General features: G+C 55.2%; 7 protein-coding genes across 7 annotated transcripts; 3 read left to right on the top strand and 4 right to left on the bottom strand.

Moving 5' to 3' along the window:
- The first annotated feature begins 1,582 nt into the window (after nt 1-1,582).
- Nucleotides 1,583-4,538, top strand: LY79DRAFT_83865 (uncharacterized protein). The gene is made up of 2 exons (XM_060565151.1): nt 1,583-2,421; nt 2,484-4,538. The coding sequence occupies exons 1-2, from the start codon at nt 1,916-1,918 to the stop codon at nt 4,258-4,260; spliced, it is 2,283 nt and encodes a 760-aa protein (XP_060417118.1). The 5' UTR covers nt 1,583-1,915; the 3' UTR covers nt 4,261-4,538.
- A 1,153-nt stretch (nt 4,539-5,691) lies between these two features.
- Nucleotides 5,692-7,006, bottom strand: LY79DRAFT_667662 (glyceraldehyde-3-phosphate dehydrogenase; the record flags this gene model as incomplete). Its single annotated transcript, XM_060563413.1, has 3 exons — nt 5,692-5,894; nt 5,962-6,646; nt 6,878-7,006. 3 exons carry the CDS (start codon nt 7,004-7,006, stop codon nt 5,692-5,694), a joined length of 1,017 nt encoding a protein of 338 aa, XP_060417117.1.
- Nucleotides 7,007-11,257: 4,251 nt separating this feature from the next.
- Nucleotides 11,258-12,649, top strand: LY79DRAFT_83571 (NAD dependent epimerase/dehydratase). The gene is made up of 2 exons (XM_060565150.1): nt 11,258-11,278; nt 11,358-12,649. Exon 2 carries the CDS (start codon nt 11,451-11,453, stop codon nt 12,471-12,473), a length of 1,023 nt encoding a protein of 340 aa, XP_060417116.1. The 5' UTR covers nt 11,258-11,278; nt 11,358-11,450; the 3' UTR covers nt 12,474-12,649.
- Nucleotides 12,650-12,749: 100 nt separating this feature from the next.
- LY79DRAFT_667660 (DJ-1/PfpI family protein) lies at nt 12,750-13,606 on the bottom strand (the record flags this gene model as incomplete). Its single annotated transcript, XM_060563412.1, has 2 exons — nt 12,750-12,908; nt 13,004-13,606. 2 exons carry the CDS (start codon nt 13,604-13,606, stop codon nt 12,750-12,752), a joined length of 762 nt encoding a protein of 253 aa, XP_060417115.1.
- A 757-nt stretch (nt 13,607-14,363) lies between these two features.
- LY79DRAFT_545683 (uncharacterized protein) lies at nt 14,364-14,749 on the top strand. Its single transcript, XM_060557186.1, has one exon. It carries the CDS (start codon nt 14,384-14,386, stop codon nt 14,600-14,602), a length of 219 nt encoding a protein of 72 aa, XP_060417114.1. The 5' UTR covers nt 14,364-14,383; the 3' UTR covers nt 14,603-14,749.
- An 892-nt stretch (nt 14,750-15,641) lies between these two features.
- Nucleotides 15,642-17,435, bottom strand: LY79DRAFT_510073 (uncharacterized protein; the record flags this gene model as incomplete). Its single annotated transcript, XM_060554118.1, has 4 exons — nt 15,642-16,487; nt 16,542-16,800; nt 16,868-16,929; nt 17,136-17,435. 4 exons carry the CDS (start codon nt 17,433-17,435, stop codon nt 15,642-15,644), a joined length of 1,467 nt encoding a protein of 488 aa, XP_060417113.1.
- A 626-nt stretch (nt 17,436-18,061) lies between these two features.
- On the bottom strand, nt 18,062-18,654 carry LY79DRAFT_83461 (uncharacterized protein). The gene has a single exon (XM_060565149.1). It carries the CDS (start codon nt 18,534-18,536, stop codon nt 18,162-18,164), a length of 375 nt encoding a protein of 124 aa, XP_060417112.1. The 5' UTR covers nt 18,537-18,654; the 3' UTR covers nt 18,062-18,161.
- Between the last annotated feature and the right edge of the window lie 512 nt (nt 18,655-19,166).

Genomic DNA, 19,166 nt, shown 5'->3' with positions numbered 1-19,166 from the left:
GTGGGGGGATCGGGCATTTTCAAGCACATCCAATCCTTCTTGAATGGGCGGCCCATCTCACACCCATTACACTCACTCACTGGGGGAGGAGACGTGGACCACTTGAGCTGTAGGCAAGGAAGGCAAGGTAGCTCAAGGAAAGACCCTCCCTCCAGTGCGCGCCTGGGATCGTGTCCACGGTCACAGGCCAGATGTAGTTTAGACGGTGATCACTGATTGCCAACCAGGTCGTCTCATGCTCTCCCAGTCAGTGCCCCCCTGCCAGTCCAGAGGAACAGCATGCAGTACACTCCAGGGTGGCGCCCAAAGAATCAATCTCGGCACCCCTACCACTGTACCGCGCAATTGGGTACCGACCGGTGGTGCAGTCGGGATGGGATGGCTTGGGGGAGCAGCGCCGCACGCGCCTCACCTAATTCCTAGTCACCTACTGGACTTCCAATGGCCTTCCATCTACACTACCTACGACTACCTAGGTACCACCTACGTGCTATTGGGGTATGTATCTCCCTTTCGCATCGTATGCATCCCACTGCCGTCGTTTCCATTGGCTTGGCTTGGTCCGGCCTTCAATTCTGCTGCCTGCCTCGTCTTTTGCCTGCCCGGCTTCTCCTCGCATTTAGCACACCTTTGTTTCTTCACCCCCTTAAGGTCTAGCTAGGTAGTTTGACTAAATCTTAACCTCCTCTTCCATCTCTAATTATTCGTACCCGCCAAATCCTTCCTTGACTACATACCTACCTACCTCACCTCACCTCACCTCACCTCACTTGCTGCTCGCTGGGCCAGGCTGGGCCAGGCTGGGCATCCATACCTCTTTTTTCTCTTCCTTTCCCCATCCCTCTCGCACTGTGACCTGGACCTCCAATCCACGTCTAAATCCACTCAACGTCCACCACCACGAGTCGACCCGCGCGACCTTGACCCTTTCCAATACCACCTCCTACCTTGACCCTTGTCCCACCCCGTATCATCGACTTGCGGCACGTCGTCCCGTCCTCAACCCCGTTTGGATCCCGCGCAACTGCTCTGCTGAGTCGCTCTTACACCTCTTCGCACCGACCCGACCCCAAACTCGCGTCGATTGACCCGCACCTTCGAGCGCCGCGTCGCTTCACACCCCATCGCATTTTGCAGCGGCGGCAGGTCACGCTGGGCAATGCGCTGCGGCTCATATTCGCTACTGCTGATGCAAGGTTGATGTTCGGAGCCTGCATGCACCCACTGCCACGACCACGACCACGACATTGACCCCGACAACCATCATCACCACCACCACCACCACCACCACCACCTCCTCATCCTCCTGCCGAATGACCACATCCGTGACAAACCGAGGGACACTCAACTTTCCACAAACATTTACCATCTCGCCCGACACCTCTATCACGTCGCGATCGCAATCACTGCACTTAGCGACCGACCGTACCAATCGCCGATAGCTTGGTCTCGGGCCACCTGCTCGCGTTTCCTCCGATTCTTCACAGAAATACACTTCGGCCCTCGCTGCACGTCGCTCAGATAAGGGGCCATACGTACCGAACACCCATCATATCACGACACATCGTCGCCCACGCCCGTCTGGGGCATAACAACAACGCACTTCGTCATCGGCGCTGATAGTCGCCGATTCGAATCAACACTTCTCGTGGGCTGCGGAGAGAGCTTTGAGCTCTGCTCCGGCGCCCATTCCATCTCCCGTGTCTCCCATCGACCCCGAATTGGCTGTCGCCATTGCGACTTTTGTTGTTCAACCTCGACCCCCCCCCCAACACTCGCTATCCCAACAGCCACAACAACCCCCATCCAACATCATCGCGCTTCCATATCCCGCTCTATTGTTTCGCGTCCCCAATCGCGCATATTGCGAGCTCTTTCCCTCCATGCCCCCACGGCATGCAAACGCCACTAAACCATGGAAGCAGCGGCGAAGAAGGTCCAACTGCTGGCCCAGCGCATCCTGCCCGACCGACCGCATCATCTCTCTGTGTCCCCCGACCAGCGATTTCGCGTCCCGCCCGATCATATCAAGCCCTTTGAGGAATTCAAGCACCCGCGCCTACAGTACATGACGCTGCTGTCCGACGCTGACCGCGGTATGCTGCTCACTCGTCCGTACTATGATATGCGCGAGGAACCTCCGAACCCCACCGCCCACAAGGAGCCGAACACAAAGATGGAGAAGAAGGCCGTGACCAAGTTGTCACTGAGTGACTATAAGAATAAGCAGAAGAAGGTGGCGGATTCCCCTCCCGAATCAAGGACAACGTCGAAGCCGGACACCTCGCGGAAGGATAAGGAAGCGGCCGACGGTCGAATTGAACGAGAACCAAAGAGGATGGACGCATACAGGAACCGCGATTCTGAGGCATCAAAAGACATGAAGGCGCACAGGCCGCGTGAACATACCCACGATGAAAGGTACGACTTGAATTTGCGCACCCCCTGCGCCATCACTAGGTGTGCTGACTGATTGAGTGTAGGACGGGCAGGCCTGAAACTAAGCCTAGGGCAGCTCAAGAAAGCAATGATACCCCAGAGAAGCGGAAACGAACCGCAGATGCCGACAACGAGTTGCGCCCTCAGAAGCGAGCGAGACCCGAAGCTAGCACCCCGTTGGACGAACGATCGCGAACACCCCGAGACGATACCCCAAGGAGGAAAGATGTTCATTCATCGCAGGATAGGACACCGCAGAAGGATGGCAAACTGGGCACAAGCTCTTCGTCATTGCCCAACGGACGATCGGGTCTAAAGTCAGCGCTTGGCTCGGGGTCAAGCGCCAACAAATCACCCGTGTCGCGTGCGCGAGGCGACTCCATCAACGGCAACAGACCGACTCCATCGGGGAGTAGAGCCAGGGCTGAAACTGCTTCGTCACGGTCAGCAGTCCCGCCTTTGCTGTCTCCTCTACACCTACCGAATGAATCCGATTCCCGTCCTAAAGAAAAAAGGCGGGATGACGTCGGCGAGCACAACAGGCCACTGAAATCTCTGAAGTCAGAACCGCCGCCGCCTATTAAGAGACCAAAATCCCCCATCGACCTTCCGGAACTACTCTCTCCAACATTGCCCCCGATAGTCGAGGAGGAGCTAGCCCGAATGAAGAAGACACCCACGAAAAGTTCAGCCTCGGGTCAAAGATTACATCCTCCAGACTCTCCGACAACTAGCAAGAGACCACATATCGTGGTCAAGGAAGAGGACGAAGATCGAAAGGAACCAAAGGACAAGGCCAGGGACAGACCGCGCAGGTTCATGGTGACACTCAAGTACAGCAAGAAGTACAACAAGTCAGTGCAGAGACTACTAGCACTGCCGCCGAGGAAAGACGTCAAGAAAGAACGCTCAGTGAGTATAGAGCCTCCAGCGCCACCTCAGGCGCGGAAGCGACCCATCAGCAGTGCCGAACACATTGGCGATTCAATTGCGGTGAAGCGGCCCAGGACTTCGGATATCACGAGTTCATCGAAGCTGGTCACGCCTTCAACGCCTTCGAAGGCGGCCACAACGATGTCCCGGGTGGCGTCGAACAACTCGGTTAATACCCCTGGAGACGGTAGCGGCCTTACCCCCGCTGCGCCGCCTTCGTCAGACCGCGACCGGCCACAAACGAGAGACGACAGCAGAGAGGCCGCAAATCCGTCTAAGGTCCAGTCGCTGCGCGATCGCTGGGGTCGGTTCATCAAGCTTGGTACCAAGTTGAAGCACGAGCGCGATATGCTCCTGGAACGTAAGAACAGTGACCGCGGCGCTCCTATATCCGATTCGGACAGCAAGCTCAGTATGATCTTGGGGCTGGAAACGGCGTTGGCATTCATGGTCGGCTTCAGGGCGCTGGTCGAGTCACGGCGAATGGAAAACAAGGCGCAAGATCCCAAGCAATGGGGTAGCATTCTGCCATTGCTCAACGTCATGCGCCACGACGTACGGAAGAGTAAGCCGCTGGAGGCACTGTTTTGGCAGCTGCAGGGCGTAATCCACGAGGAGCTCATTAAGTGCTACTGGTCGCTGGACCCCGCATCCCACGCAGTGCATATTATCGGTGCGGAACGAGCCCGGTCGACTGTGTGGAAATCGGCATCTGACGCCGTTGAGCGCGTCGAGGCTCCGGCGATGCGCACCAACATGGGTCCGTGGACGAGTGTGGAGGATGCCGTGGCGTCGGCGCTGAGGATCATGCGCCGGTGGACGCAAGAGGAAAACGTTTCGTGGCGCGCCGAGGTCACTGCATCAGCCGCCAACGGAATATCGTCATAGGTTGTCGACGGAAGCAAGGCGCCGGTAAATGGTCAGGTCGATGACGACACATCCTTTACTGTAACAGAGAGCGCATCATTCTCGTATGATGACATTGTCGCAGCCCACGGGAAAGGAAACGAAGGACGATAGGGCTACCTTTACGGATTGTATAATGGACAGTATCTATTATCTTGCCAATCGCAAACAATGGCTGATAATAAGATGGCTGTGACCCTGCTGGAGGCCGTCAACGTAGCGTTGGGGTTAATCAAGAGACAGTAGGGGGGTATACAAACCAAAACCGGACTGCGTGAAAAGAAATCGTTGTACGAGAAGACCAACCCTTTCGGGCGAGACGAGAGAGGTACGCACGAGGTCCACTCTTGCGTGTGTGTTGTTCATCAATCTCGGAACTCGAGAGCTCCTTTTTTTTTTCTTTTTTAAAACTTTCAAGCTTGGCGTTCTACGGGATTAAGCAAGGGCTCTCTCCCTCCCTCCCTCCCTCTCTCTCTCTCTCTCTCTCTCTCTGTGGACTTTCTTCTCGGTACATTAAAAAGATATCCCTCGCATTCTATGTGTGTATGTGTGTGTGAGTGTGAGTGTTTATGTGTATGCATTGCTGCTTCGTCGTCCCCTTTACTCCTGTATCCTGCATCATCATGTCATGTAGAGGCTAGGGAGGGATCGGGAGGGACCGGGTGGGAAACAGTTACTTGGTTAGATTCTTCTTTCGATGCCGGCGGGATGGATGGGAGAAATCCTCATGTCCGCGGTGAGGGTTGGGCTGCTGTACAAGCTGTTGTCCAGCACGAGGAAGAAGAGGAAGAGGAAGATAAGCTAGACGAAACTGGTTAGGCCTCTCGTTCGCGGGAAAGGTAAAGGAAACTGTCGCCAAAGAGGCTCTCGCCCAAACATTCTGTGTTCTTTACCTCCCCCCCCCCCCCATTTTCTTGTCACTCGTATGTGAGTGACACTGTGATGCGTATGGTCTGGGACCGGTCTAATTGGTTAATCGGCTATCTCAAGTAGAGGCAAGATGGAGAGAGAGTGAAATGACCCCGCACCCGCAACCCCTCACAGCTCTGAGCACCAACCAACCAGCAACAACTGAACTTCCGCAGCGTAATGCTGATAAGAGGGATCTGCGCTTCAGTATTCTTCACCGCGTTTCACTCGGCAAGTGGGCACTAGGCGTGGACTGCGATGGGTAGGCCATAATCTATTTCATAGACGTCATACGGACATGTAATTTGGGAGTTTTTTCTTTGTAGGAAAGACACAACCATCATCCTCCCCGGCATTGGAGACTCATTGTCTCAATAGCCACCCCCCCAATCTGAAAGACTGCCCATCATCATTTTACTGCTTTTGTTGGTCGTTGTTTATCTCATTAAAAGGACCGGTTGGGTCCTGGTTCCTCTCCACGACGTCCTGATGTGTTCCGCACATTTACTTGGAGGCGTCAACCTTGGCAACGTGGGCAAGGAGGTCGAGGACACGGCGGGAGTAACCCCACTCGTTGTCGTACCAGGAGACCAGCTTGACGAAGTTGTTGTTCAGGGAGATACCGGCCTGGGCATCGAAGATGGAGGAGTTGGGGTTGCCGATCATGTCGGTGGAGACGACGTCGTCCTCGGTGTAGGCCAAGACGCCTGTTTCAAGTTAGCTCGTGTTCAAGAGAGTCGGTAACGACATTGGGAGTGGGCAGCAGAAGCTCACCCTTGAGGGGACCGTCAGCGGCCTCCTTGATGGCCTGCTTGATCTCGTCGTAGCTGGCGCCCTTCTCAATGCGGACAGTCAGGTCAACGACGGAGACGTTGGCAGTAGGCACACGCATGGACATGCCGGTGAGCTTGCCGTTGAGCTCGGGAATGACCTTGCCGACAGCCTTGGCGGCACCGGTGCTGCTGGGAATGATGTTCTGAGCAGCGGTGCGGCCACCACGCCAGTCCTTGGCGGAAGGACCGTCGACGGTCTTCTGGGTGGCGGTGTAGGAGTGGACAGTGGTCATAAGACCCTCAATGATGGTGAACTTGTCGTTAATGACCTTGGCGAGGGGAGCCAAGCAGTTGGTGGTGCAAGAAGCGTTGGAGATGACGTCGGCGCTGCCGTCGTAGGACTTCTCGTTGACACCCATCACGTACATGGGGGCGTCAGCGGAGGGGGCAGAGATGATGACCTTCTTGGCACCGCCCTGAAGATGGGCCTTGGCCTTGTCGGTGGTGGTGAAGACACCAGTGGACTCGACGACGTAGTCGGCGCCGGTGTCCTTCCAGGGGATGGCAGCGGGGTCACGCTCAGTGTAGAACTTGACCTTCTTGCCGTTGATGACAAGGTCGTTGCCCTCCTGCTTGATCTCACCGTTGAAGATGCCGTGGGTGGAGTCGTACTTGAGCATGTAGGCCTGAACGACGAGTCAGTATGAGGCACTTGGATATTGTCTGGTGGTCATGGAAGGCATGGCCTGCCACTCGAACCTCTAGGACTCAAGACATAAAGAGTACGAGAGGGCGAATTGACAACGGGTTCCCTTGTTCCAAGTGCACCAATGGTGCGAGGGAAGCAAAGAAGTTGTGTCGTGACGGACATGATATGATGACGATGTTGGACGGGTGAAGGCGGGGGTGGTACTCACAGCGTACTTGGTCTCAATGAAAGGGTCGTTGACGGCGACGATCTCGACCTCGGGGTGCTCGACGGCGTTGCGGAAGACAATGCGACCGATACGACCGAAGCCGTTGATGCCGACCTTGATGGGAGCCATGGTGTTTGTTGTTGTGTGTGTTTGAGGTATTTCTGAGGGTTGCGGATGTCAGTTGAGTTTGCTCAGGAGTAACGGTCAGTGATGGGGGTCCGACGCGTAGGCGGGGTAGTTATCGAGGCTGCGAGGTGTGCAGAGCAGAAGAAGCTTGGAGGGGGAAGCTATCAGAAGCTAGCTCTTACCTTGGAAAGTTATCACGTCGGAGGGTTCGACGAGATCAAAGATGGAATGATGTGTGGGGGAGTGTTCAATGACAAGAGAAGAGAGAGAGGAGAGAGACGAAAAGGAGGGGAGGTGGTGGAAGGGCGCGCGAGATATAGTAAATTTGGTTGAGGGAAAGATGGTGGGGTGGTCTTTCCTGGCCGACCTCACCTACCCATCCAACGCAGCGCCGACGGCCGTTGGAAGAGCAGGAGCAGTAGCAGAAGCTGGCCGGGAGCCGGGAGCAAGGTAGCAAAGAGAGGTGTGGGAAACAGTTCCAGGACGGACTTGGCGCAGGTTAGAGGTACCAGGTACGCCCACGCCCACTCCCACTCCGCAGGGGTGGTTCCAGACGCCAGAGAGGCCCCGAGAACGGGTGAGGTGACTCGGTGATTTGAGGTGATGAGCGGGCGATTGCCTGGTCGACGCCAGGTGGTGAGCGGTGGGTGAGCGACTGAATGACACACACTTTTTTCCCGGCTCAGCAGCATCTCAGGCCGCAAAGCTCTTTCTTGCCTTAGACGCGGGTTCCGTGTCTCTCTCTTCCTTCCTATGTCATGCCATCCATGCCTGTCTGTTGCCTGTCCGTTGCCTCTCATCCACTCGGTCGAAGCAGGTGCGTCTTTTTACGGACGAGGCGGGGCATCGAGCGGGAAGTTGCTGCCGCCAATTCCAGCGTTGTGGCGTTAGTACGATACCCTCCGGGTTCTTGGACCAATTGCTACGAGGGGATCCAGAGCAAGGATGGGATCTTGCTGTTCTGAATTCTGATTATGGTGCTGGTGCTTGGAAACTGGAATTGCCCATTCTGGACAGCCCGATGATTAGTACTAGTGAGGTAGTTTGTGCAGCAGTACCACCGAATATTGATTGACGGTGATGGGGTTGTGGCGTCAACGTCCCCTTCTTCCTCACTACTTTCCCCCCCTGACACCTCAACTCTGTCTGTGCTCATTCCCTTCCATATCGTATCTTACGACGAACTACTCAATAACTGCTTGTCCCCCCCAGTCCTTGCGACACGCTCAGCTCATTTTTGTACATTTTCCAGCGGGGCTTGGTGGTGGTGTTACTTTTCACTAGACTCGGGACTGACAACGACTCAAGCAGTGCAAGCATTGTCGAGGCCAGGAATGGTGAGGTGAGGTATGGAGGGGTATGGAGGGGCAGCTCACCTAGTTACTAGCGAGAGAAGGGGAAAAAAAAAAGTTAGCTACGGCACCTTATCCCTGGCCCTGCTCCTGTTGCTGGTTTGCCCCTCGTTACATCACACACGCAGCTACCCCCCGGTCCAACATCAGGTCCGATACCCCCCCCGGTGGACTCACTCACTGCCACCACCTCCCCATACAACCACGACGCCTGAAAAAAAAGCTCTGGCACCTTCGATGCCCCAGCTTATCGCTCACCGTTTCCAGTTTATTTTGGTCAATGCTGTCGATTATAATTATTATTATCCGCCTCAACTGGATCCAAGACACGATATGCCACAGGCACACCTGGTTCAAACGGCTCGTTTGCACCTCTCATCATCCACCCCGCCATACCGTGCTAAAGCTTTCATTCTCCGCCCACCCTCCAAGGGTCTGATCTTAGTCCCCCCCTGCCACCGCACTCTCTCTTACAGTCTTACTCCAGTCTGGCTTAGCTACCTATGAATATCGACAGCTCCATAAATCACTCATCAATGCTCCATTACCCAACCCGCCAAGCTCGACTGAGCACAGCTAATGAAACACTCTGCCTGGTGCATGAGGCACTTCCAGCCTCGACTCGGCCGGTCTTAGCCCCAAAGAGACAAATGGTCGAGAAGGGCCGTTTACGACTCCGTTCTCGGTACCCCCATATGGACCGCGCCATATTTGGCTCTGCCGTCTGTCTACTCTACATACGTTGGAAGCCCAGGATGCATACGCGAAAGGGAGAAGAACCACTCCATCCATGCTCATCCAACCCCTTCCATCAAACTCATGCGTATGCACAAGCGCTCGACTATCAAGGGTGTTGGCAGTTGTGTACACCACACCACCTATTCTGTCACTTTGGGGGTCCTGACCAGCTGCTTGAACTGCAAACCCCGGTCCATCAAAACAAGGCTGGTGCGTTGCGGCAATTGGTGGGGCCCGAGATCTGCCTTTCGACTCACCCAACCCAATGACCAGTCCGGTTGGCCCGATATGCCGGAGCATCACGGCTTCGTCGGCCCCAAGAGCTCCTGGCTTCGCCTATATCGTCTCTGGAACTCCCGAGTGCTTCGGAAGTGATGACATGGCTACCGAAGATACCCGCCAATGTCAATGCCGCGGCCTAAGAGTTTACCGTCGGAGGCCCAAGTAAATAAATATTGACATTTGCCAGCCTCCCGACATGGCCAAGGTCGGATCATTCTCTACGGTCCCGACACCGATTGGCCTGGCATGATATGACGCTGCCGTCATTTCCGGTCCCTTTTTGGCAAGGCACGGCCCCTTGAGTTATAGTCTGGCCATACCACGGCGTAACTCAAATGAATGAGTTGTCACTCGGTGAAATCCTTCAGTCCAATAGAACGGGCCGAAGTTTAACGGCCAGGTTGTGTCAGATCATGAGAATGAAAAACGCTGAAATTCGCCTCCAGCTTACCAATCTAACATTCCAAGGGCGCACATTACCAGCCGTGTCATCAGCCTTGTGACTGGGAGGATGTCACTGACGCTCGTCCCGTTCGGAAGCCCACATCATCACATCTGGCCGTTTCTTATGCTCCGAGCCCACCCTTAAATGGGTACTCGCGACTTACATGGACCACGGCAGCAGGCGTGGCTTCTTGGGGATCAAGAAGGCTTCCCGACAGGCCCCGTTTGCCGCCAGCTGCCCCGGAATGGTGCGCCCTCGTCGAGGTTCGACCCGACCTACCCCAGATTTCCGCTCCGGTTCCTCCCGACCGCTGCCCCGATGCCATACATAAGCTACAGTTTGCCGAGCCGGGGTACAGGACCTCGTGCTTGGAGATCTGGGACTCGCCTCGCCTAGCAGCGATTACCCTCAGATATTCTTCTCCGAGGCCTGGGGTTCGTGTCCGAGTCGGTGGGGCCACTTGCCAGCCCGCATCGCTCGCCGGGTAGCTGCGGGTTGGGTTGCGGGCGTGTAAGTCGGTCATCACACAAAGCATTCTGATTCCTAGCGAGTCGTCATCTACTCTTGAGTTTGCATAATTTGTGGGTTCTGTCTTTTGCAGCTATCGCGCTGAAGCTAGCGTTCGTGACCAACAGCGCGAGATTGGCCTTCGTGAGATGTCGCGACCTAGAGACGAATGTGCCAACAGATTGTTTATCTCATACGACGGGGTCGTGATCCAGTTGTGGATGTTCGCTTTTTTTCTTTTTCTTCTTTTTGTTAACGGCATGATGGCCCTTTCCCCAGACCCCATCCTCCAACTTGAACGGTGAAGAGCAAACCCGCAGCGTTACCGTTGGGGTCGAAGTATCCTCGGTTTTACTACGTATGGTACCGGTGAACATTATTCACCTCGGTGAATTGTCTCCTACACCGAGTCGACCTGCCCCACCGGCCCTGATGTCCGCTCAAGTTCGGCGCAACGGCTCCTGTATGCATTATTAATCAAACGTACAATTGTAATGTTGTGCAGAAGTTATGCTGCTGACATCTCAAGTTTATGTAAGCCGTGCCCCCACGGTTTTCCCCACGGTTTCCCCCACGAATTACCTTATCGCCGCGTCTTCACCGAAAAGGAGCCTTCCTCATCGTCGGACATTCAAATGGACTGATCGCCGAAATCAGGCATCGGCGCAATCATTTGAGAGTCATGATGCTCCCATTGACACAGTTTCTACCCCGATCGTCTGCTTGCCCCAGATTATGTCACTCTTATTATTATTAATGACAACTTTGAGAAGTAATTTGCAGGCGCGAGCGCTGTCGAGGTGCATCGGCGATTAGCATGTCGCCCGTGGTGTAAGCGACTGGTCTGACGACATATCGGGGTCCCCGACGCCTTCTCCAGCATGTTAAATCCGAATCGCCTCAACTTTGATTACACGATGAAGCCATTCACAGTTGGGTTCGTTTATAAAGGTAAGCAGGTTCGTCAGGGGCGTTCGGTTGAGGTCAGAAGCATCAGTGACAACAAAGTTGGAAACTCACATCAACGAAGCATCTCTTAGTTCAACTGCGAAGCACCATTGAACTCACTTACAGGGAGTTCCACCTCACTTCAAGCAAAAGCACAAGAGTCGACGCAAAAACGATGACGTCTAACCAAACCTTTCTCGTCACCGGCGCCAACGGCTACATTGGCACCCATATCGTCAGCTATGCTCTTGAAAGGGGCTATAATGTCCGCGCAACAGCCCGTTCAGAGCCCTCCCTTGCCAATCTCCGCGCCCTCTTCCCCAACTCCGCGGACCGCCTCTCCTTCGCCATCGTCCCGGACATCACGGAGCACGAATCTTACAAGGACGCCCTCGCCGGCGTCACAGGCATCATCCACGCCGCGTCTCCCTTCATCCTGAACCCCAAGAGCAACGAGACAGACCTCCTACGGCCAGCCATCAACGGCTCCGTCGCCATCCTCGAGGCCGCGAGGCAGTACGGCCCCGACGTGAAGCGCATCGTCAACGTCTCGTCTTTTGCTTCCATCGTCGACATTTCTCAGGGCTACCGCCCGGGGTACACGTACACGGAGAAGGACTGGAACCCGATGAGTTACGAAGAGGCGTGCAAGACGGACAGCGGCGCCGCGGCGTACTGCGCCTCCAAGGCTCTCGCTGAGAAGGCCATGTGGCGCTGGATGAGCGAGAACCAAGCCGTGGCGTTCACGCTGGCTAACGTCTGTCCGTCCTGGGTGTTCGGGCCTTACCTCGGCACGCCCGACCTCGACCGCCTGAGCGAGTCGATGGGTTTGCTCTGGAAGCTGGTCGACGCGAAGGAGGTCCCGCCGACCGACTTTGGCGGCTGCGCCGATGTCCGGGACGTCGCGCGGGCGCTGATCGGCGCGGTGGAGACGCCGGCGGCCGGCGGCGAACGGTTCCTCGTCGGCGGCGGCTTCGACTGGCAGACTGCGGCCGATGTCATCCGCGAGGAGGTACCCGAGGTTAAGAGCAGGGTTCCTGAGGGACGACCGGGATACGGCAAGACGGAGGAGCGGTACTCCGTCGACGGGGGCAAGGCCGAGCGGATTCTGGGGCTGGAATACACGCCCCTGAGCCCCACATTGGGCGACTCTATCCGGCAGCTGTTGGAGGTCGAAAAGGCATCCAAGTCTTCTTGAGATGAAGACAGGCTTCTCAGTTTGGCAAGTTCCGTTTTTCTCGGTTCCTAGTTCTCGCAGCAAGGAGTTTGTGTAGAGGTAACGAAATCATCATATAGACTGTAATTTCAACAGCCCTCTCGGCCATATAATCTCAAGTCCGCTCCCACCTTGGTGTAGCGTCTTTGCCAGAAAAGAAAGAAAAAGACATCAATCGCCCTGCCATGCGCTTGATATGCACCTTTGTATCGTAGTATAACGCCCAGGTCCTTCTCCCCCTTTCCTGTAAGTTCCCCTTCAGTAGCGGCCTGTGGGCTCGACGCCATTGATTTCAGCGAAGGGATCCCATTCGGCGTCGTTGGGGATGTATTCCATAGTCCTGCTGACCTTGGTGGCCATCTCCTTGCCGTAGACCTGACAGATGAAAGCGATGATCAAGTCCAGGCCGGAAGTGATCTGGGGATTTTGAAATTTTAGTACGTCTTCAGCAACATGAACCGCTATAACACCCGAAGTAATATGAGAAAAAGATGCGGGGAGATAACACTTACACCAGACGAAGTCCAGACATTGCCGTCGTTCACGTACCGCGCCGGCGAAACCCACTTCACGTTCGACCCCATGTCCGTGATCAGCTTCCAGGCCGCCTTGTTCGTGGTGGCCCTCTTGCCGTCCAGGACCCCCGCGCGGGCGGCGAAGCTGGTGCCCGTGCAGATGGTGATGAGATGCTTCACCCGGGGGTAGTACCGCTTGACGTATTCGACGATGGGCTCCAGGCCGGGGGCGCGGATGCCGGGGCCACCGGGGACGATGAGGACGTCGAGGTCGAGATCGTCGTCGAAGGTGGCAGTGGGCTGGATCGTGGGCCAGAAGGACGAGTTGAAAGGGTTCATGCCGGCGGCCTGCGGGGCGGTGGTGACGGGGTCGAGGGTCGCGGCGACGAGGTGGAGGTTCAGGTGGCGGTTCTTCGCGACGAGCTGAAGGGCGTCGAGGGGGCCGAAGATGTCGAGCATGTCCATAGCCGGGAAGACGACGGTGCCGATGTTCACGGGGAGCGAGGTGGTGTTCGTGACCGGCATCCTGATGGGGCGGTGGGTGGGTTGCAAAGGGGGGAAGGGGTTCCCGGCGACGAGGAACGTGAGTGTTGTCGCCATTGTGAGGACGGAGAAGCGCATTTTGTTTGTTTGATGGGGAGGTATTGACGCCTTTCCTGAGTGGTTGTGATGAGGAAGACGAATGAGAAACTCGAAGGTGAGGTGAGACTTGAAGGCCTCAAAGATAGAGAGGGAGCAATATACTGGAAGTCGCTTGAGGAAAGAACCCGGCGAAACAGGGGAACTGTGAGCAAATGCCACTGCCCTGAACTGTAGTTATGAGTAGACCGAGCCGGCACACCGCAGAGTATATATCGTTTCCGTGTGTCGCATCCACCACTGAGCAAACCCTCTCTGAAAACCGATAGATGGGCCCAGGAACCCCGAATGATTCATGCCAATCGCACAAAGGTGTTTTACAGCCAAGCCCACAAGGATGTCAGGGGTTGAAGACGACATTTCGACCCCAAAGGGACGCCGCGACGTGGCTCAATGTGAAGGTGGGATCCTGCAATAAAGACGCGACGTAATCCTAAGCCCAAGGCTCGATATGTTAGCTTGGCAGCAAACCAGGAGAAAGTCCACCAGGGACTGACAGCTTATTGTCGGAAGAGGCGCTTTATCAATTTGAGCTGCTTCCGGCATTTTTCTTGGCGTTTTCTCTGCGCTTCCCTCCTTGTTTATTTTCCTTCCTTCTCACGCTCCCCAACCCGCCCCCTTGCCCTGTCTTCGTGCGCAGACGAGTTCGTTATGAGCAGTTTTGAAAGCCCATGACACCTGTCGTCCGCTTCGAGTGAACAAAGCCGTGGCTTGCTGCGGGGCCACAGTTGTACGAAAATGGGCGGGAGAGCTGCAATAACTCGCAGCGGCCGATATTCAAGGGTGTGTGTGTGTGTGTGTGTCACCGCGGCGGATGAGGTTCCGGGATTCCTGGTGGGATTGTTTGCCGAGTCTTCCTCTTCAATATCGCGCCGAGGCGCTCATTGGCGTTTTGTGACGAGCGTCCTTCTATGGACATCGAGTACCGGAGTGAGGATTTGGACACCCGGTGGCTAAGTGGCTGCCGGGATCTTGAATGTGATGTTGTGGTGATAGCAAACACCATTGATACTGCATTGCTTTTCCGCTAGGGATCTCAAGACATTTAAACCCCCGGACATTCCAACTAGCCTGACTAGAGGTATTGAAGAGTCCCGCAGCCAGTGAGGTTGGACACATCGTCGAATTACCAAGGAAGGACCTAGCCAAAGGATCGAATTGAGGTTGATGACGGGTGGGGGTCAGCGCCACCCGGCCCGGCCCGGCTGTCGATCTCCGACGGACCCCCCGAGCGGACGTCCAAACCTTTAGAAGCAGACTCGGGGCCAATAGTGATGGGCGGATCGAATTCTTCGAGCTACTCGTTTTGATTGTAGAACCTCTCGAACTATTTCGAGTTCGTGCTGGTCTACGCCATCTGTTCAACCAAAATGCCCTATCGAACGGGTAGCGAGGAGCAATAAGCTGTGTTCCAGGTATGGTATACGAACAGCCTTCCTAGAGCACTGCTCTCAAGCTCATTACTAGACTAGCAAGTAGGACATTCTCAAAGTTCAGTCAATTGAGGTTGTTGGGTTTGAGTCCTGGCTGCATCTTTGCCACGCTGGAAATTTGCAGGCTATTCAGCAGTCAAACCTCTAGTGATCTGGGTGATCGTCCTAGCCATCAAACGTTACTGGTGGTGATCATGTCTCTGTAGAATCGAAACTAGACTGTTTGAGATTCGGCATCGACCACGAGGTGTTGGTAATTCGTTACGGCGCTTGGAACCCAAAATAGCTTCGCTACTCGGGACCGCGTGTGCTCCATCTATCGGTCTTCTAGATCTTCCGTTCCCCCCTTTACGACAATCCTTTTGTTTCTCTGAACCGCAAAGCCAAATTGCTCTGCCCAAGCCAAGTACTACAATAGAAAAGCGTACATCCGTAGCCCGTCATGCATCGCCTCATGCTCTATACAAGGTAAAACCCCTTCTAGCCATTGAATGTCTATACCAGTACCGCCCTGCAACGTACAACAATGCCCATTCGTGTATCTTACCAAGGTGTCTGTTTTTCTAATAAGGCAAGACCATCCCCAAAACACCGCCCAGTACACCTCGCACACGAGACTGGTTCTCGTGGATGCAGGTAAACACGACTGCCGTGCTGGCGGCAAACACTAGCGTCTCCCTCCACTGCTTGTCCATGCCGTAACGCCTCGGTAACAGAGTCGCCATGGCTCGCGGCGCGACGAAGAGGGCCATGTCCTTACGGCGGCTGACGCTCTCGACGAGAACACTCCAGCCACACAGGCAGCACCCCGTACGGATGCAGATGCCCGCGTCGATCTTCTGACGCGCCGCCATGTCCGTACCGATGAGGTGGGGCCCGATCCTTGTTCGGGCTAGGCAGACGCCATAATAAAAGAGCGTGATGTACGTGCCCAGGAACGCCGACGACCGCGACGCCGAGAGCAGCACTCGCAAGACGCTCTTCTTGTTAATCGGGCCCCGGAGGAGGAGGGCCATACTCAGGGGTAGATACATGGCCATGGACCATTTCCACGACCGGTAGAAGCGACTGATGGCGTGGAGCTCGCACGAGGGGCCGCAGCCCATGTGGACTATCTCGCAAGGGATCGGGATGGATTTTGATGGGTCGCCCCAGTCCATCGGCCACTTGTACTTTTCGCACATGCCCTGCAGAAGCTCCGCCTGCTCACTCCGGCCGTAGGCCATGTCACCGACGCGCAGCTTCTGGAGAGCCTCGATGAGCCGCATATCGACGTTGGCTGCTGAGCTGATCCATTTGTTATAGGCGGCGGGGAGCCGTGAGGGGTGGTAGAACCATGACCACATGATGAAGGCGCACGAGGTGACGAACAAACAGGGGTCGGTGAATCTGCCGACGATCCACTCCGCCTGCGGAAAGTTAGCAACTAGATCCTCGAAGAACACAAAAGCAAGAACGCCAACCTTGGTCCAGCTTCCCCGGGCAATGCGGCGTGCGCGTCTACGTGCCCAAAGCTCCCCAACGACGACATCAAGTGCCCGTGTTAGTGTGAAAAGGGTCAGGTCAAGAGTCCGTCCAGCAAATCGGATTTCCTTCATTTCAGCCCCAGGAGGAAAGTCAGACTTGACTGGAACATGTTCCGTGAACGCTGAGCTCTTCTTGGATTGCAACAGCTGCAGGCTAAACCACGCAGCAATGAACGTAGCGCACCATCTGGCCAATCTGGCTTGAGTGTCAATAACCAATGGTCCGTGAGCAGCACTGCGATGGATATATTGAGTCTACGAACCTGGTGCGTGTTACTTCAGCAAGGCCCTTGATATTGCGCTGGAATAATTGCCGAAGAAGTTCCTATCAGGATGTGTTAGTGACCAAGGACAAGTCAAGCCGTACGGGGCAAACACAGTTGGAACACCAGGCTTTTGGTTGCGAGTGGCCTAGGAGCAGAGCAGTATGTCAGGGGCGTAACCGTCTTTCAGCTAGTTGAAGACATGGTACCCCGCATCTCTTGCATAGCTAGCATTCAACTCCGGGTTGCTAGTATCGGGTGGACAAACCTCCAATAAGGTGCTGCCGCCAACTAATACGGCGCAAAAGGTTGGGAAACGCTGGGGATCTAGACCAGTAAGGACAATTTGCCTGAACCTTTCCACAAAACCGTCGCACTGGCCATTTTCCGTTGAGACTCTACGGCGCTTCTTGGTGGTGTATTGCATCAACAGTGTCAAGATCCTGGGGGCGACAGCGGAAGCATAGCCAAGCAGATACGCCCGAAGAAGGGGCCGTAGGATTGGCGGAATCCCGGGTAGCTCAATCAGGCTTTTCCGGCGAATTTGCATCTGACTCTGAGGTAGCATTGCGGAGGGAGAAGGTGTAACAGCAGCCATGAGGCTTCGGCGTCAATTGCCGGACGTCAAATTCGTAATGGTCCCTGGGGCAGAGAGTCAGCGATGCGCATTGAAGTTAGCAAGCAATGCGTCTGTGCACCTCGGAGGGTTATGACAATCATGTAACTGTACAATAGCGTAGGGTTCTAGCTGCGGGCTTGGTTGATTAAACTGGGTTCAATTGAAGGGAGTTCGAAAAGAAAGATGTGGCCGAAGACATGGTTGCTCTGCGCAAAGACATCGACCAGCAAAGTGCGAAAGTAGGGGGGCGCACCGGCGGTTGAACCGTGGTAATGCATGAACTACCTTAGGTAATGGGGGATAGACACGATAAGCGGATAGCCTGCCCGCTTCGTATGGAGGGTACTCCGTATGAACCATGTTGCGTTGCGAAACTGACGGGGTGAGGACAGGTATCTGGTTAGAAGACCAAGCTCCGGTGTTGCCCAGCTGGGCTCGACTTCACTTGAAGTTGTCCAGATATCTCGGATGCAGCTAGATGCGATCTGCAGGGGAAAACCTCGGCATGTTTGTAGTGGGGTATTGAACAATAACAAGACAGCATGCAGATGATATTCATAGACTATCGGGCGCGTCTTACCAGGGTAAGGTAACCAAATTGCTCAATTGGCTCGTCGAGTGTCGTGAACGAACGGTCCTCCAGACAGCTGGCCGACGCCTAGGGCAGAGCTGGGACTATGCTCTAGTGTCGAAAGTATGATGTGTCCGTACCTTGCGTGGCACGATATGAAGAGGACGGGAAATTGTGGGGAAATATCGGGCCCACGATGTGATGGAGGGTAGGATGGGCGACGTACGTTGTCTAGGAAGAGTATAATGAAGGCCAGGGTGATTGTGACGATTGGATCCTTCGGCACTCCCCCCTGGAGAAGAGGTTGAATCTGGCAAACGTGGCCGAGGTAGGTCACTTCCTCCAGTCAAACTGCTTTCAGATATGATTGGCCGCAGGATTGTTCCGATCAGCTGGCTTGTCACGCGGAGATTCACGCTGTCAACCAAGGAAGACAAAAGATGGCAATAAAGGACAGACTGGACGGAGCCAAGCCACATTGGGGCTTAGGCACAGCAATCCATGCGAGTGCGACGGCATTCAATAAGAGACTTCCATCGGTCTGGAGTTTGTGCGGTGGAAGGGAACCTGAAGGGAATTACGTTTTGCGTTGGCTCGGCAGGTGGCAGGCGATGCTAAACAGGGGACGGATGGAGGCCTTCCCTGAGTGCTTGTGAAGCGCCGAGTGCTTTAAAGAATTGATCAATGCGATCGACTGGCCGTCGGCAAGGTCAGCGATGGCTCCGTCTGCGCTCTCTCTAAAAGGGCGAAATAGCCAGGCAGAGTCGAGTGTCGAGTGTCGACTGGGCTCGTGGGCGGTAAACACAGACAGGCTAGGACAACCAGCCGTTTCGCATCGACCGAGGCTGTGTTTGTTTCTTTGTCTCGATGTTTCTTAGCAGAGGCTGGACATGCAGTGTCTGTGAGGTGCCTTAGCGGGATCTGTCGACGCTAGCAAAAGACGTATCGGCCGGTGAGGCCGTCAAGATTCCCAAAGGCTGAAGCAAAGCTGCTGCGGGCGAAGCGACAAGGGTAGATCCAGGCTCAGTGCCGGGAGAGAAAGGAACAGGGCGGAGCGGTGTTACAGATGCAGTTCCAGGCGACAGTTGGAAGCAACGAGTTTGGCCGAA

The sequence above is a fragment of the Colletotrichum navitas genome (genome assembly GCF_030913465.1).
Source record: "Colletotrichum navitas strain CBS 125086 chromosome Unknown LY79scaffold_13, whole genome shotgun sequence".
NCBI classification, from domain to species: Eukaryota; Fungi; Ascomycota; class Sordariomycetes; order Glomerellales; family Glomerellaceae; genus Colletotrichum; species Colletotrichum navitas.
This window is presented reverse-complemented; position numbering and strand designations above follow the sequence as displayed.